This window comes from Vicia villosa, linkage group LG5 (genome assembly GCF_029867415.1).
Source record: "Vicia villosa cultivar HV-30 ecotype Madison, WI linkage group LG5, Vvil1.0, whole genome shotgun sequence".
In the NCBI taxonomy this organism is placed as follows: domain Eukaryota; kingdom Viridiplantae; phylum Streptophyta; class Magnoliopsida; order Fabales; family Fabaceae; genus Vicia; species Vicia villosa.
In genome coordinates this window covers 143,918,947-143,937,272 of record NC_081184.1, presented here as the reverse complement: position 1 = coordinate 143,937,272, position 18,326 = coordinate 143,918,947, and the positions used below count along the sequence as shown (strand labels likewise).

The 18,326-nt window shown below is 33.3% G+C and overlaps 2 protein-coding genes across 2 annotated transcripts; both read left to right on the top strand.

Moving 5' to 3' along the window:
• Positions 1–263: 263 nt before the first annotated feature.
• Positions 264–4,505, top strand: LOC131602919 (probable LRR receptor-like serine/threonine-protein kinase At5g63710). Its single transcript, XM_058875143.1, has 11 exons — positions 264–567; positions 730–884; positions 1,273–1,405; positions 1,495–1,566; positions 2,131–2,274; positions 2,361–2,426; positions 2,531–2,604; positions 2,696–2,839; positions 2,939–3,280; positions 3,383–3,777; positions 3,943–4,505. Exons 2-11 carry the CDS (start codon positions 773–775, stop codon positions 4,258–4,260), a joined length of 1,800 nt encoding a protein of 599 aa, XP_058731126.1. The 5' UTR covers positions 264–567; positions 730–772; the 3' UTR covers positions 4,261–4,505.
• Positions 4,506–11,468: 6,963 nt separating this feature from the next.
• Positions 11,469–18,104, top strand: LOC131602918 (RNA polymerase I-specific transcription initiation factor rrn3-like). Its single transcript, XM_058875142.1, has 16 exons — positions 11,469–11,894; positions 12,019–12,102; positions 12,307–12,378; positions 12,482–12,577; positions 12,687–12,926; positions 13,438–13,548; positions 13,629–13,739; positions 15,827–15,952; positions 16,074–16,142; positions 16,246–16,352; positions 16,441–16,524; positions 16,638–16,725; positions 16,946–17,065; positions 17,252–17,436; positions 17,543–17,864; positions 17,901–18,104. The coding sequence occupies exons 1-15, from the start codon at positions 11,784–11,786 to the stop codon at positions 17,814–17,816; spliced, it is 1,878 nt and encodes a 625-aa protein (XP_058731125.1). The 5' UTR covers positions 11,469–11,783; the 3' UTR covers positions 17,817–17,864; positions 17,901–18,104.
• The last annotated feature ends 222 nt before the right edge of the window (positions 18,105–18,326 follow it).

The following is an 18,326-nucleotide window of genomic DNA, read 5'->3' as shown; positions in this document are numbered from 1 at the left end:
TAATAATAATAATAATAATAATAATAATAATAATAATAATAATAATAATAATAATAATAATAATAATAATAATAATAATAATAATAATAATAATAATAATATGTATAAATAAATATCAACTCTATAAATGAATCAAAATATTTCAAAAGATTTGTATCTAACTCCCTGTCGAAATAGAATTGAACATAGAGAGATAAAAGGGTGATGAAGAAGCCTATTAGTATCAACAAAGTGAAATCCCAACTTAGTGGGATTCTCATTCTCTTCCCACCATGACACTACCAACACATACCCCTTCATATTCTTTCTCATTGCTCTCTTAGTATATTCCTTTTTATTTTTCTTCTTCTTCACATTTTATTTAGCTTGGTTCATGTTATTTCAAAAAAGAAAAAACAATAGTCCTCTTTCTTTACCCTTTTTAGTCCTCTCTCTCAATGCCATGTGGGTCCCTCCTCTTCACCACCTTATGATCACTCAACTCATTTGACATTCATCTTTCTCACAACAATAAAGTCTCATCACTCCCTCCTTCATCTCTTATCATTCTTCATGTTCCCCAAACTAGTAAGTTTTTTACTTTTCTTCCCTTCTTGTGTCTTCATATATATCATCAATAAAGATGAACAAAATACATGCATGTCATGATTTTATATTAAGGTAGAATAGAAGGACTAATTTGCAATATTACTAAACTGTTTTTTTTTATTGTGATTTTACTTCATGAAGGGATTGATTAGGTTTGTTTTCATTGGAGATCAAAGTGGTTTTTATGTTGTCCCTAAATTCTTCTAGCAAGGCTCATTTCAGAATATTGATGAGGTGGTTCATATTCCTTGTTGTCTTGAAACTTAGTTCTGCAATCAAAGATCCTGATATAGAAGGTTTGGTTATTCTTTCTGAAAACTATGAAACATGTATGTATTGTTTGAATTCAATTTTGATTCCTTGTGTTACTGTGGAATGAATTTTAAGCTATCAATGATGAAAACATGTTTCAGAAAACTACTTAAAGATTTCACTATAAAAAGGTTTTAAATAACGGCCGCGGTTCGCGATTTTGGTCGGTACAGGGTGGTCGCCATGGTATGAATTAGCCATAATTTGTTTTTATCATAAAAACGGTGAATAACACTGTTGTATCGGTATCTGCACTTTTTGATACCGTTTTGTCGCGGCCGTTTTCGCTGAAACATACAGTATTTTTAAAGCTTTGGAAAAACCATAGATTATTTATTACCATAATATATCTCAACACTCTTGATGATTCAGGTGAAGCTCTGCTTGATCTTTTGAATTATCTCAATGATTCAAATAATCAAATAAAAGATTGGGATAGTCATTTAGTGAGCCCTTGTTTCAGTTGGTCGCATGTAACCTGTAGAAATGGACATGTCATATCTCTGTAAGTACAAAATGTTTCTTACTATTATTTTCATAATCTAGAATTTTTTGTCTTCGATTTCTCATAATTTTTAGCGAATCGATCTTCAGGACTCTGGCGTCAATTGGATTTTCTGGAACACTTTCTCCCTCGATTACCAGATTGGAATATTTGGTTAACTTGTAAGTCTTGCTATCATAAGTTGACAATAATAAGATTTTCAGCTTATTTAGTTAATGAACTATCATCATTTAAGTAGCTCCTGTTTGGATAAGCAGTTTAATTAAGTGCTTATAGCATGCATGCTTATCATATAAGTACTTATATAAGCTATTTTTATAGTTAAAGATGAAATAAAGTCAAATTGTTTTCACATAATCGAATAACTTGTTTACATAAGCTATCATGAAGAGCTTATGGAGATAAGTTAAAAACAACTTATGGACAAGTCGTAAGCCGTTTCCATAAGTTGTTTCCATAAACTTTCTCGATGAATCTTGTAGATTCTTATACCAGTAGATAAGCTCAAATAAATCAACTCAAACAGATTCTAAATTTCCCATGATCAGAAGCATGATGCGATAATAATCAAAGTAGTTTTGGATTTTACTTTTTGTAGCTATACACTGAATTCAGCTGATGTATATTGCATGTTGAGATTCTCATTTTCTGTCAAAATCAAAAGGACTAGAAAAGTCATGTTTTGAATAATTCAATTATGTTAAACTATAATCTTGATGATGCAGAGAATTGCAGAACAACAATCTTTCGGGCCCTTTACCCGATTACATTGCCAACTTGACATACCTACAAAATCTAAATCTTGCTAACAATAATTTCAACGGTTCAATACCAGCTACATGGGCTCAACTATCTAATCTCAACAATGTGTAAGTCTTTACTTTCCATTTCTTAAGTGCTTCTCTATGGTGCTTCTCAAGAATTCTATAATTGGTTTTTGTTTTTCTTTTGACAGGGATCTTTCGTCTAATGATCTTACCGGAACTATCCCAACACAACTCTTTTCGGTTCCGTTGTTTAAGTATGAATACTTATAGATTTACGATTTTTTCATTTAGTGACAAATAATAACATATTCTCTTAATTTATAGATTTCTTATTTATTTTTTGGATTATTATTTTCAGCTTTTCGGATACACGCCTTGGTTGCGGCGGCTCTAGCTTCGAGCAGTCTTGTGTTTCTAAATCTGATCATCCAGGTTTGTTTTGTTTAACTCGAAAAAAAATAAAGTATATGATAGAAAAACTGTTATCTAGCAGGTAACTAAAGTTTACCTCTTCCTTATGCAGATTCAACCGGCAAATCAAAATTGGCAAAAGTCGTGCGATATGCGAGTTGCGGTGCATTTGCACTTCTGATTCTTGGGGCCATTTTTACATATAGACACCATCAGAAGGACAAACACAAAAATGATGTCTTTGTAGATGTTTTAGGTAAGTTTTCTTTTTTCGTCAAATTATTCGATATAAGCATATCATAATAGGTTCAGCGAGCATTGAAGTTGATTTCGTATGAAAATTATATTTGGACAGGTGAAGATGAGACCAAAGTTTATTTTGGCCAATTAAGAAAGTTTTCATTGCGCGAACTCCAACTTGCGACTAAAAATTTCAGCGAAAGCTGTGTAATTGGCCAAGGTGGTTTTGGAAAAGTGTACAAAGGAATTCTCTCGGATAACACAAAAATCGCGGTGAAACGCCTCACTGATTATCATAATGCTGGTGGAGAGGCTGCATTTGAGAGAGAAGTTGATCTCATTAGTGTTGCAGTTCATAGAAACCTCCTAAGACTAATTGGATTTTTTTCGAGCTCGACGGAAAGAATCCTTGTATATCCTTTCATGGAAAATCTAAGTGTAGCGTATCAATTAAGAGGTAGTAAAACTGATATAACTTGTTTCGTTCTTTGGTTAATTTTTTTTCTGAGCTTCGTGCTCGTTACTTAATGTTTTTGATTTCTCTCTCTGTTGTTTCTAGATTTGAAATCCGATGAGAAAGGCTTAGATTGGCCAAAAAGAAAGCGTGTGGCTTTCGGTACTGCACACGGTTTGGAATATCTACACGAGCAATGCAATCCGAAGATAATTCACCGTGACCTAAAAGCTGCTAATATTCTTCTAGACGACGAGTTTGAACCTGTTCTTGGTGACTTCGGACTTGCCAAACTGGTTGATGCACGGATGACTCACGTTACCACTCAAGTGCGCGGTACAATGGGTCATATTGCCCCGGAATATTTGTCAACTGGAAAATCATCCGAGAAAACAGATGTTTTTGGATACGGCATAACACTTCTCGAACTTATCACTGGTCAGCGTGCTATTGACCTCTCTCGCCTCGAAGAAGAGGAGGACGTTCTTCTCATTGATCATGTAACATTTTCTAACTACTTCATCTATTAATTACTTGATTATTAAGTAACATAATATTTCTTAGAATTCTTTCATAGACTCTACGCAGCCACTCGTTCGTGAATCTCGTCTGCTATATGAAGATCAGACGACTCGTATTTGAACGTTTGCATTTATATGAAACAGGTAAAGAATCTATTACGAGAAAACAGGCTGGAGGACATAGTGGATAACAATTTGGACACATATGATCCAAAAGAAGTCGAAACCATTCTTCAAGTCGCATTACTTTGCACACAATGCTATCCAGAGGATCGCCCGACGATGTCCGAGGTCGTAAAAATGTTGCAGGGAGTCGGATTGGCAGATCGATGGGCGGACTGGAAACAACTCGAAGAGGCTAGAAATCAAGAAATAGAATTGTCACTCATGACTCATCAATTTCCTTGGAGTGATGAATCGACTCTTGATCAAGAAGCTATACAACTTTCAAGAGCAAGATAGGAATAACATAACTGCTGAAGTCAATTTTGAAAATGCTGTTGCTTGCAACATAGAATATATATGTACTTTCACTATGCTCTAAAGAAAAAGGGCATGTATACATACATATCTTAAAGTCTGTGCTATATATAGTAGTGATGGATATTGTATATGTAGAATGAGAGGGTTTGGTGCAGATAATATGTTGTATTTGAATAGAAGTGAAGATTCAGGTTGCAATATATGTGGATCACAATTCACAACTATGTATGTGTCTACTCTTTCATTGCAGTGTAGTTTCTTTCTTTCTTGAAACATGTTTTTCCTCTTCTGCTCTACACACGAACTTCTGTTTTTTCAATATTTAGATTATTTATTTCTCCTCTTAGGTTAGATATACTGGAAATTTAAGTCTTCTATGAGCTAAAAATTTAAGACAATCAATGTATACTATTTGGTAGATAAGTTGTGAAAGAACAATTAGGCACTCTTTGGATAAGAATCTGAACATTCATTCGGTAGCATTGCATGAACAATTGAATTTAAAAATATGAAGCATAAATAAATTAAAATAGAAAATTAGTGACATACTTGTGGGAGATTGAAATTTCTTGGAATTTCTTGAGTGTGCAGATACTATGTTCTAAGAGATTCTGGATTGTTGTCCGTAAAGAATCATCAGAAAAAAGCAAGGCGTCTCAGAAATACCATTCACATCCGACTCTGAAGAAACATCAGAAGTTCTGAAAGAATATTAAATGCTCATCAAAAGTGGAGTTACTGTGTGCCTCTCAAATAATAAGTTGTTTCTTCATAAGTCACAAGTAATCAGAAGAAAAGAACTTCTGCTCCAAGATCTGAAATCAGCAAGCGAGCATTCACGACAAGATCAGATGTCAAGATTTGTTAATCAGAAAAGTTGTTGCCTCTAAATTTTGAAGACAAAGTCAAAGATTCTGAATACATCAAAGGTCAAGCCATGAATATAAGATCAGACTCAAGGATGTACTGAAGATCAGAACTGAGCTAATCAAGCAAAAGATCAGATACCAGGATCCAAGAATCAGAAGTGCTTTCAACAATGAAAAAACTTGTTTTCAGATTGGCTACTGCCTATAAATCTGGAAAACAATGTTCCAATTCTTAAAGGATTTTGAAACAAAATTTGGACAAGCTATAACATCACAAGACCACTCCAGATCAGAAGTCGAGTATAGTTTTTTAGAAGAGCTTTTGCTACCAGTTTTGATAAATAAGACTGTAACTCTTACAAGATAATGATTCTATACTTCACAGCAAAGTAGTTTCTAGACTACACATCAGAACCATTATCAGAAAAATGAAGATAAGTTGAACTCTTCCAAGCTTACTACTTCGGAATCAGAAGTACATTATTTGAAGTTAAGATCAAAAGAACTTAGTCAAGAAAGAAAATAGTACAATAGTACATTACATATTCCACTATAATCAAATGGGTGTACTATTTTATAGAAGCTGTCTCCCACCAACTCACAACGTATCAAGCTACAAAACAAAGGAAAGTACTATCTATAGTAATGCTTGATTCTATCCATTGGGAACTAGCCGTTGGAAGTCAAAAGGACCTTCTTATCCTTCGACGTCTCTTTTGAGAGCTATAAAAGAATACCAAATCATCCAACAAAGATTGACGATATTGACAACACCTATGTTGTTCACATCACATCTATTGATTAAAATGCAGTTGATGTAGCCCTTGATGCCGTTGGTATCGCTATTGATGTCATTGCTATTAACATTACAGTTGATGTTTATACTGCCATAACGGTTGTTGTCGTTGCAGTTGTTAATTGTTGTTTGGTTTAAATGGAACTCGACCAACACAAATTAACAAGAAAAACATATGAACAAAGAAGACAATGCTTAGAAACTAATGATAAGAAGCATATGTCAAAAGAGAAGTTGAAGCTCATGTTAATTTAAAATGCTGCTATGTCAATTAGTTGATGGTATACTTGGCGACTTGCTTCCGTCCCTTCTTTGTGTCCCCTTCATCTTGAGGGAGTTCATCTTCATGCAAATAACACAGTATATGCGACATCCAACTTGACTCTGGGGTGAAATCTAAGGTGCACAACAATACTAGGGGCGCATGAGAGCCTTTTATATTACTGTCTGATTGTATTACAGAATTTTTGCTATGATTTTTTCTCCCTGGGCACGTGCCTTTCTTCAAAATAATTAAAGCGTGTTGATCAACTTCGTACCTTATGGAGATATTTTATGAGATGTGATTCTTTTTCCTGGTACTCCTCAGCTACTTGATTGACAACTAACTATAATCACTTTTTACCTACAATCTAGAGTCATCCATTTTCAGGGAGAAAACCATACTGGTAACGAGAGCTTCATATTCGGCCTACTTATTTCTAGTTTTGAATTCAAACTTCAGTTCATGTTGGATCAATATATCGCTTGGCCATTCTAATACTATCATAGTCCCGCTTCCTTTGACATTTGAGGCATCATCGACTAACAACATCCATTATGGGGGGCGTCTCTTCTTTTACCTGCGAGATGAATTCTGCCAAAAGAAATGGGACACATTGATTTTTTAAGTGACAAATTTATAACCTTCAAAAAAAAAATACATCTCAAAAAGAGTTAAATTTAATATTAGTTGAAAATATAAGGTGCAAAATGAATAAGAAAATTTATAAAAATTCTAATCCTAAATATATTTCATTATTCACAATTTTAATAAATGAGGATGAAAAAAAATTAGAAGAGAGGAAGGTTATTCACAAATTTAATAAATGAGGATGAAAAAAATTAGAAGAGAAGAAGGATGGAGATATGAATAAGGAAGAAAAGAAAAGTGGGAAGAGCAAAAAAAGTGGTAAAAAGAAGAATAATGGGTAAATTCAAAAAGAAAAGAGAGGGAGAAAGTGATAAAAAAATTATAGTTAAAGAGATAGCGTGACTATTTTTTTATTGAAGTAGTGTGTATGAATATTTTTAGCATGGCTTAAATGCACTTTTCGTTCCTCTAAGTTAGCGAGTTTTTTATTTTCGTCTCTGTAAGTTATTTTTTTGGTTTGAGTCCCTATATTTCACTTTCGCGTTCTTTTTAGTCCCTAAAATCAAAATTCGCAGGAAATTTCACAGGAAAATCCGCAGGTAACCTGCAGATTTTCCTGCGGATTTTGGCTTTAGGGACTAAACCTCAAGCAAAAAGTAAGATATAGAGACTCAAAAAAAAACTTACAAGAACGACAATCAAAAACTTGCTAACTTATAGGAACTAAAAGTGTATTTAAGCCTTCTAGCATTTATTAATTACTATTCGGGGTTTTTTGAAGTGCAATATTTAAGTAAAAGGCAATTTAAGAAATAGTAAAAATGCAGTTTCAAAAGATCATATATATTTTTGTCTTAGGTAGATAAATCATAAGAAAACTTTGTAATTTGATTTATAAACTTTGTTGTAAAAATGTTTACAAGGTTTCATGTTATTTTAGTAGAGATTTTGTGTTCCAATCATTTATCTTAACATAAAATATATATCAATTTGACCCATGTAAAATGATGCTTAAATTTAAACATATAAGTGATATATTTCAACACTAACTAAGGGTGGACAATAGCCGGTCTCTAACGATTTCAGATTGAAAGTTGTCCACTGAGAAAAACTGATAGGCTTAAAACACCTGTCTATTTCCGACAATTTTGAGTGACAGTTTAATTGAATGTCGATTTCGTCAGATTTTGGATTTTATTGGCGGGATTATTCAATTTTCATCTCTTTATACCATAAATAAAAATATTTGATCTTCACATTTTTATTTTCTTTGTACTCTTGTGATTTTTATATAGTATTTTGGTGCAAAGAACATGATGAAGAAAAAAAATTATATAATGCAAATTAAACAATGCTAAAAGACAATCAAATATTTTTTCACAAACTCTTCTTCATTGAATCAAAGGTTTGATAGATTAAGTTGATGGAATATTAAAAAACTGTGGAAAATAGTATTGTTATGTGAAGTGTTTTAAAAAAAAGATAAAAATATGTGGTATTTTGAATCACAAATCATGAGATTATAAAAAACAATAGTGACTCATGGAAAAGAATAGTGATTTGTGTTTGTGTGCTGTGGTCTGGAAAGAAGAGAAAGCCAGGTATGAAATCTTTCCTCCTGTGAATGGGAAAGAAATATGTTGAACAATTGTGTTTGGTATTGCCATAGTATAAAAATAAAATACTAAATAGTAACAATAACAAGATAATTAAAAGTTGAAAAATAAAAGGAATAAACAAAGAACTAGAAGTAGTTTTATCGGTACATCATGGAGGATATAATGGACAACAACAACCTGGATGTTATCAAGAACTAGAAGCAGCTTTGGAACATCAAAATACCTCAAAAGGTGAAAACGTTTCTATGGAGGGTTGCTCGCAGATGCCTGCCAACTCGATACGGACTGAAAAGTCGACGAGTGCACTATGTAGATCGACGTGTGTTATGCGAGAGATCTTATGAGAATGACTGACACGTTTTCTTCGGGTGTGACAAACTAAAATCTGTGTAGGAAGCAACATGTCTGTGGAACATCATTAATAGGAATCTAAAAGTGGCAAACAATGTTGTGGCTTTTTTTTTTCCAACTCGTATAACGACTAACTAACAAACAACAACTCTCTTTTGCTATGACCCTATAAGGTATATGGAAAACGAGGAACGAGAAGCTGTGGAACGAGAAGGCTCGTATGACAGTGCACATGTCATGTGAATCACTTCTATAATGGATGCAAGTTTGCAACAATGCATATTGCAAGAACCTAACCATGCACCAGGAGAGTGAATCTTTAAGGCAGGAATAAAAAAGACGGCGGAGTCCAGAAACGGGGGAGGTAAAGTGCAATATTGATGCGACCATATTCAAGGAACAAGATCGTTATGGAGTGAGAATGTGTCTCAGAGGGCAACATGACGAATACATAAAATCTATAACAGCTTGGTATCAGGGATTACCACAACGTCATGAGGCAGAAGCGAGGGGATTGAATGAAGCGATCAAATGGCTACGTAGTATGTGACTATTTAACATGTCTATTGAACTTGACTTTAAGCAAGTGGCTGACAATAATATCACTAGGAGTTTCAAAACCAGCACCATTTACAACACTATCATGAAGATTTGTAAAACTTTCCTTAATATCTGTCAAAACTTTAAGATAAATTTAATTATAAGACAAACAAACAATATTGTCCATAAATTAGCACGAACTTCATTATCTTTCGCTAGTGGTGTTCAAATTAACTGGTTATATAAATTATCCATATCTATATCCAAATTCGATTAATTTTAATATGGTTTTTAATCAAATCCATATTTTGGACATTTTATAAATATGGTTTTAGCCAAATCCATATTTTGGACATCCATATCCAAAATAAAAACTAAATTAAAATATTTTTTGAAAATCCAATTTTTTCATAAATATGATTTTTTTTTAAATCATAAAGTTGATTTTTTTCTAAATACAAAAAAATTGATTTTATTTCTAAAAACATAAAAAAATGAGTTTTTAAAAAGATACGAAAAAATTGAGTTTTTTTCAAAAATATGAAAAATCAATTTTGTAAGTACGAAAAATCGTTTTTTTTAGGAAATACAAAAAAAGGGAGTTTTTTTCGAAAATACGAAAAAATCAAGTTTTTTTTCTTCTGAAAAAACAAAAAATCGAGTTTTTTTCCCGAAAATAGTAAAAAATCGATTTTAATCGTTGTTTTTTTGGAAATATAAATATTCAATTTTTTCAGAAATGAAAAAAATATGATTTTTTTTAAATACAAAAAAATGATTTTTTTTGAAAATACGAAAAAAAATCATTTTTATTTCTAAACTCGTAAAAAACTTAGTTCCTTCTGAAATACTAAAGGGAATACAAAAAAATTGAGTTTTCAAATAAATACGAAAATTTTATTTTATCGGAATAAACAAAATCAATTTGTTTTTTGTAAATTGAGTGTTTTTTAAAAAATGGAAAATTATTATTTTTTTCCGAAAATATGAAAAATCGTTTTTTTTTTGAAAAAATACAAAATTTTGAAACTAGTTTTAAATTAAAATTTGGTTATAACTTTAAAACCAGTTATAAAATTTAGTTATAGATAAACCGGTTTTATAAAGGGTTATAACCATTTATATTGATTGATTTAATATCCAATTATAATAAATGATTATTAATTGAATATGAATTGGTTTGTTTAATTATCCGTCGTCTAGGAGCACCCATATCATTCACTAATTCATTAGCTCCCAACATCATCTTATATTGAGACTAATATCATTAATGCCCAAGAGAATTTGTAGATTTCTTTAATGCCGATTTAAACAGAAAGAGTGTTTCTAGAGTTATTGATATGTAGTTTGTTTCTCCCGGGCTTTTAGCCCTCTATTCAATAGGGGTGTAAATGGACTGGGCCGAGTTAGGCCTTGCCAAGCCTAAGCTTGCCTGTCAAAAAAACTAAAGCTTAAGCCTGGCCTGTAGCCTGTCGTAGGCTTATTTTTTAGGCCTGAGTCTGGCCTTTTCGAAGGCCTGGTTAGCCTGTCAGCCTACATAAAAACCTATTTGTTTTAGACAGATGTAAATAAGCAATTAAAATAATATTTAAATAGACTAACCAACTAAAAGAACTTATGAGAACAATGTTCATCAGGTGTTTTCATCTTATTTTCACAAGTTCTTCAAGATAACCAAGTTTTATTAATGCATTTTAACTCAAAGTACAAAACATAACATAATGATGATAAAAAAATTATTCATATTTATTTAAATAGGCCGGCCTAATAGGCGTAAAAGGCTTTTTTTAGGACCCGAGGCCTAGCCTTTTTAACTAAATAAACTTATAAAAAAGCCTAGGCCTTTTCTATTTAAAAATAATGTGTAGCCTAACCTGAGCCTATATAGGCTAGCCTGTAGGCCCCTGTTATCGGCTGACCTATTTCCACCCCTACTATTCAATAAAAAAAATCATTAATGACTAAAAAAATTACAGTAATATCTAACCATATAACAACAAATAAAATATTATGTTATTTTGAATTTAAAAAGATTAATTGAGATTTCCTTGGTAACAAAAAAAAAAAACAGTAAAAAGTAAGTATTTATAATAGACTAGACTTGAACTTAATAGGAAACATGAGAAATTGACACGTAAATCACAATATAAAACAGAACAAACATAAAAACATGAACCAAAACCCTAACGTATTACTATTAGCTTCACTCCTCCATTTGTTTTCTTAGCGCCGCACCCGCTGCTGCATCTACTCTATCTCCATCCTTCTCTAATTTCTTTTTCTTCTTCACATAACAAAGGCCATCCGGTTTACTAAAACCGCCACCGGTTCTGTAGCTCGTCCAATTTTGAACCGGTAGATCCGGTTTTTTACGGCTTCGCCATTCTACCGATCTAAAACCCTAGCATCGTTTCAATTTTCACCGCCATATTTGGTTAGTGTTCCATCTTCGTGTTTTCTTTGTTTTTGGGAGCATGGGACAGTTACTTCCAATCGTAAACGAAGAATTACGTACCATGGAGGAAGATGAAATCAGTGATTTGCAGTTAATATATCACGTTAGAGATGCCCTTCTTGAAGTCACGGTAATCATTTTTAGAGACTTTTTTCAACCAGTGTTTTTTGTTCTATTAGATAATCTGTGACAATTATTAAAAAAATTTAAGCTTTATTATTAATTTTTTTAATTCTCTGATTCTTGTGGTTTAGGGTGGTAGAGAGAACTATGACGAGCTTGTTGGGTGTTTGCAACCAAAAAGGAATCTTACTTCTCATGAAGCTGCTCAACTTGTGGTAGGTTCTTTAATCAAAGCTCATATATAAAACTTTAATTTGACAACACTTTGACAACTTGTGGTATGAATTAACCGTAATTTGTTCTTTAACATAAAAACGGTGAGTAATGGTATTGGAACCGTTTTTTATAACCTTGGGTCTAGGTTAAAATTGATACAATTCGACCATACTTTGTTAATGTTATGTATGATATGATTCCAGACAATTTTGAAAGCGCTTGCTGGAGTGGTGTCCTATATAGACTCTGTCCATCATGGAGCTCTAATTTTTGCGGTAAGTTGTGCTATTTAGTGTTTGAAGCTTTGAAACTTTGAACTGATTCTTGGTAGCAAGATAATTTTTTGATATGGTTGATCTGACAAGATGTTTTGTTCAGCTTGAGAGAACGAGCTTGTGGAATTTGGCTACGTCATATAAGAATTATGATGCAACTGATATCATGGATGCTTTGATTGAGCTTCTCGTATCATTGGTGAATATTTTATTTTGTATTACCTCGATATCGTTGTAATTTGTAGATGAAGATGAAGCCATTTGAGAATTTATTGAAGTTTGCTTATTTTGTGTTTTTTTTTTTGCAGGCTGCTTCAAAGGGAATGTATATTGATTGGTGTTTGGAGAGGCTTGTGAGACATTTTACTGCTCCTAAACATGTAGTTGATTTTCTGAAAAATGAAAATGGAGTTGACAGAAAGAATAAAGTTCTGTCTCGGGTGCATGATGCTCTGAAACAAATAGCTGATTTGGTGCCCCTTGCTCCCATGCGGTTATCACCAATAGTTGTCCAGAATATACCGAGACGTTACGATGTGACAGAGCAGGTGAGTTCAGTTTGCATTTTCAGTGAAAGGGTTGATGCAACTTCTTGCCGTATTACTACTCAATTTAATGAATTTGTTGTCTTTCATTTCATGTTATGACATGCCAAATAGCATGTTGGAACTTGTTCTTTTCTTGACAATGTTAATTTCTAGCATTTGAAATCTTGGGTATTGTGATTTCAATTTTTTTTGTCTACATGTTAAACCTATTATGATTTAGATACTGTTGAATTATTTACTTCTGCAGCACAAACTGAGTAGTCATGACTATTTCCTTATCCATGAATCCTCTCCCTCAGTCCACGGGCAATTTACAGTGATAATTTGTTTCTTACTTTTTGCAGTATGCTTTTTGATATCAATATATAATGGTGAAAACTTATTCATATATTTATAAAGAGAGGTCTTCTTCTCTTCAGTTTTCCAATTTTGCGTTAATTAGTCAATTAAACCTAAAGCTAGACTTTAATTTTCCCCCTCAAATTTTTCCTGACTCTTATGTTGCTTGTAGGAGATTGTCATGTATGTTGAAAATATGTTAAAGCTTGAGAGTGGTGCAATTGGAGAAATTATCGGCAGTACCATGCTACCCGCACTTGTGGATAAATTGATAGAGTTGGATGTAAGTTTGTTAAGCCCCTGTCAAATTTCAGTTGAAGCAACGCTTGATCATTAAATTAATTTTATTTGTCTTGGATGTAGGTGGAAATTGGATTGGATGGCCAGATGCATGAGGATGTTAAATGCATATTTGAAATGGAGTTAGAAGATTTTATTGAATTTGCAGACGATGATGAGGAGTATAATAGTATGGTATGGTCCAATATAATCTATTTAAAGTACATGTTTAATTCTGTTGATGAAGTGTTATTTTCAAGATTAAAAAGAAGAGAAAATGATACTCCTATATGCTTGGCTTCATATATAGCTTCTTTGATTTCTGTTTCTTTTATATGTATTATGTGTGTTTTGAAGTTATTTTGAAGCTTGTTCCTTCTCTGGTGCATTGTTTGGTGATATTGTTAAAAGTCAATACTTGAGGTCATTAAAATGGTCCTATTGTCCCATAATCTTTCAACATCCATTTGAAGATGAGAGACAAGAAAATTTCCCAAGGATGGAAGGGTTGGATTGTGGATGGTTGAGAGTGTGGAAATTCAACCAAAGAAGGTGAACTTGAGAGTGTGAAAAGTTGACCTAAGAAGGGGACACCAATCAATCTCTATTTTTGTGACTAACTTGTAGTATAAACTGCTACTTTAATTAACAACTCCTAATAACCGTGCTATTTGCCATTTCTCGGTTTAGGTGGTTTGGGCACATACAGAAAACTTATATATTCTGATGTAGGGCGATAAGATAAATAAAATGGAGGGTAGCCAAATCACTAGAGGTAGAGGTCGACCTAGAAAAACTACTAGAGAAACTATTAAGGAAGATTTGGTGATTCATGAGTTGGATAGAAACATGATATATACTAGAATTTAGTGGGTTAAGGCTGGATTCTTTTTTATTCGCAATTACATACTGCCAGCTTCTGTCTGTTCTACATATTTCCGGATCATGATCTCATATCTCTTGCAAGTCCTTTAGTTTTGGTAGGGAGTTGAAATATGGTTCATTTTGATTTGAAAAATTTCTGAATATGAAGTCCAGCTATTGGATTCTGTTGACTGTAATGCATGTTGAAGCAGATGCCAATCCCTACTGGCTGCTATGGTGTATGGAATTTGATGATTGTCTGTGATCAGCTATGCCGATATACTCTAGCATTATAATTTATCTCATCCTATGCTTTTGTTCTCTCTTGTAAGTTTCTCTGGTATATTTCTGTAGCACAGAGAACGAACTTTGACATCCTGTCAATTTTATTCCAATGACCCCTCTCACATTTTGATTACTTAGATCAATACCGGTGGATCTGTCACTGGGTCACACCTCTTTTCTTTTTTCACTGCACATATAAGAATTTTTTTATCAAGATAAAAATCTGATGGTACACTAGTTTGGCTAAAATGTCTAGGTCATACCATACAGGTTTCTGTATTGGTAGTTTTATTTTTCAGAATATTTGTTTTCAAGGCTGTGAAAGCCATCTTTTGCCCGATTGAATTAGAAAGGGCCTTATTGTGGTGTTTGTCTCTTTCAGACTAACAAGCCTAGCTAAGTGGTTCTCATGCTAGGCTTTGTCAGGCCGTGGTTCAGCTTGAGCGGCTATGTGAAGTGGCTAAACTTCATCAGTTGAGTCCAGGTATAAAAATACTTATACATCGTGTTCTAAACAACTACTTAGTCAACTACTCGTAATATGTCCTGCACATACCTTAATTGCAAGGACATAAATCATCAAATGTTGCGGTGTTAAACCTCTATTAATCAATGTGATACTGGAAGGTATTAAACCTCTCTTAATCAATGTGATATTAGGTGGTATTAGACATCTTTTTCCAACTGGTTTATTAGATAATCACTTGGATTTCCTTTTGTAAAAGGAGCACTTGGATTCTGAATTTGACAGAAGCACAATTCATTGATTTTCTTATCCATAGTTATAACTTAAGCTTTGTCTGTTAGTGTAGAATGAATCATGCACTCTAGAGGAGTATGATCCTAAAAGGAAACTTCCCTTCAAGACTTAATTGTTGATAGCATTTAATGTACTTCATAGTGTGCATCATCTTTTGGCAGTTTTTTTTTTCAAATTGTCTGTTTGATACAAGCTTTATGGGTATATAGCTTAATCCTTGTTGTTGATCTTAAATAATGTAATCCTTGTTTTTGATCATAAATTTATTTTATAATGAAATGATTTTTTCTATTGAGTTTTACTGTGTTGCTGGTCATTGTGTGATCCGTATTGTTAATGTGTTATAACATGACTTTTGGTCTCCATTTTTCAGTGTGCCTCAGAGCTGTTAAATAGGAAAAATTTGCAAGGCAATATGGTTGTGGAGAAATTAGATAGCCTGATTGTGCTGACTTTTTTGCATCTTGAATCCTGTCAAAGTAGTGGCCGATTGTCCGAGGTATGCCCACCAGTATAACTACCAACTCTTGTGTGCAACAGCACACTCACAACATGTTTTATATAATCTTCAAACAATGCATGAAATGATTTTAAAATTGTTAATTGAATTCTTTGGTTAGGTATTTGATATATTACTGGCGTCGTTTATGAGAACTGTGCTGAACACATACAAGTCAAAATTTACCCAGGTATACTTTTGTTATTTTTTTAGTGTATCTAACTTGCCTGTATTATGTTTCTTGTTGGTACCATTTCTATGAAATGCGTCGTCACTTTGTTTTGATGCTGCAGTTTGTGATGTTCTATGCATGTGCATTGGATCCTGAACTATGTGGTGTGAAATTTGCCATTGCTCTCAGAGATATGTTTGAATCACCTGTTAGTCCCCCTATTACTAGGTAATGGTGGTTTTTTTCAAGTTTTATCAACAAGGCCAGCATCACACATCTAACTTGCCACATTTGTAATTGTCTTTATATGTTTCAGGATGAGTGCTGTTGCTTATCTTGCTAGCTATTTATCTCGTGCAAAGTTTCTTTCATCTGCGTTGGTTGCTGACATCATACAAAGGTTTGGAAACATATCGTCCCTACTTCTATTAATTATAAAATTGATTTCTATGTCTGTTATGAAATTAAGAAGTTGATAAAGATAAATCTGACATTCTTTTGTTGACTTTTCAGATTGGTAGATTGGTGTTTTGCATATTGCAAGATACATGATTTAGATATGAACCCGCAAGCTCACCAAGTGTTTTATTCTGGGTGCCAGGTTCGTCCAATGTCTTTTTAGGATGTGATGGTTTTTAACGTGCTTTTGATTCTGCCATCACCTTGCACCCTTGTGTTTTATTTGGGCTAATAATACAATGAATATGTAACGAATATAATAGATTTGTCCATCAACTTTTTTCTTGTTCTGAAGCCAGGAGGGTTTATTGGTGGATCTTGAACTTTAATTTTGTTCATTTTATTTGTTTTGGTGTGATCAGGCTATCATGTACATTTTGTGCTTCCGCATGAAATCATTGATGGACGTACCAAGGCTTAGAATGCAGCTTATCAAAATGCCAATGTTGTTACTCTGGAAACATAAATTGAATGCCTTGAAGGTAAGGAACAATTTAGAAAACTGTCATGGTTTTACAGTAAACCAAATGTTTGGCTATGATTTTATGGATAAATTTATGAGACCAGTGATCTTGTTGGGTGGAAATTGCATATGTTTAAACTTCTTTTATAACCTTATGTAGCTTGTTTGGAAACAAAACTGAGCCTGATATAAATTTTTCTGGCAGGTGTGTTTGCCTAGTGTAGTAGAGGAATTTCTTAAACAGGCAAAGGCTGCTCGGCTTTTCATGTCAGCAGAGTTATTTGTTTTTGAAGATTTGCTCGAAGCTGATCTTTCCAAGGCTTTTGGTGGGATAGAAAGACTCGACATGTTCTTCCCATTTGATCCATGTTTGTTGAAGAAAAGTGAAAGGTGTGTAACCTGTCTTGATTTGCCCTGTACATTTTCTGTCGAAATATTGTTTTCTAATTTTCCTTTTTGCTCTCCATTCCAAACCGTCTCTGCTGACAATCTCCAGCTACCTAAGACCTCATTTTGTCCGCTGGTCAAGAGTCAGAACTACATATGGCGATGAGGAAGAGGAAGACAGTGATTCTGGAAGTGAAGCATCAGACGATGAATTTGTTGACTTAAATGCAAAGGATATGGTTGATGATGATATGATAGGCAGTGTTGGAGCAGGTCTTGAATTTGACCCCGACTTGAACAAAATGTCTATCACACCCAAACCGTTCAAATATGGGTTTAAGGAACTGATGGAGCGGGGCCACAAGGATGGTGTCGAAAGTTAGACTATCTTCTAGTCCATCGTCTTTGTGATGCATGCATATTCATATTGCCTATTCGTTGAAGCTTGTCGTCTTTGTGATGCATGCCTATTCGTTTAAGCTTGTCGTCAAAGCCAGTCAATTTTGCAAAGTTTTAGGCCAACCTACTAAACACAATGGTGTCTAGAAACTGAAACTGAGCATTCTTAGTGATGCAGTTGAAATTTTGATGCTTAGCATTTTTGTTTTTGTTTTTCTTGTCTTGTTTGTAATATAAATTATATAATACATTTTGTTAGTTTGAGTTAAAAAGTGTTCGTATATAAGAATTAGGTCTAAATAAAATAAATTATTCTTATAGCAACTACTTAGAAAACCCCGTCCCCACGGAATTGATTTGTTACAATATAAATTGCATCTAAATACACTTGGATATCAATTAAGATATAATCATTTCAGCTCATATCACCGAGAAGGTCCCCACGGAGTATTTACTAAGATATAATCAAAAGCGAAATAAAATAATGTAATTTC

Coding starts and splice junctions, on each gene's coding strand:
- LOC131602919 (XM_058875143.1), top strand. CDS start 773: ATGTTGTCCCTAAATTCTTCTAGCAAGGCTCATTTCAGAATATTGATG. Junction 1,567..2,130: donor TTGGAATATTTGGTTAACTT/GTAAGTCTTGCT, acceptor TTGATGATGCAG/AGAATTGCAGAACAACAATC. Junction 3,778..3,942: donor ACGTTCTTCTCATTGATCAT/GTAACATTTTCT, acceptor TATATGAAACAG/GTAAAGAATCTATTACGAGA.
- LOC131602918 (XM_058875142.1), top strand. CDS start 11,784: ATGGGACAGTTACTTCCAATCGTAAACGAAGAATTACGTACCATGGAG. Junction 12,379..12,481: donor ATGGAGCTCTAATTTTTGCG/GTAAGTTGTGCT, acceptor TGTTTTGTTCAG/CTTGAGAGAACGAGCTTGTG. Junction 16,726..16,945: donor TGTTTTATTCTGGGTGCCAG/GTTCGTCCAATG, acceptor TGGTGTGATCAG/GCTATCATGTACATTTTGTG.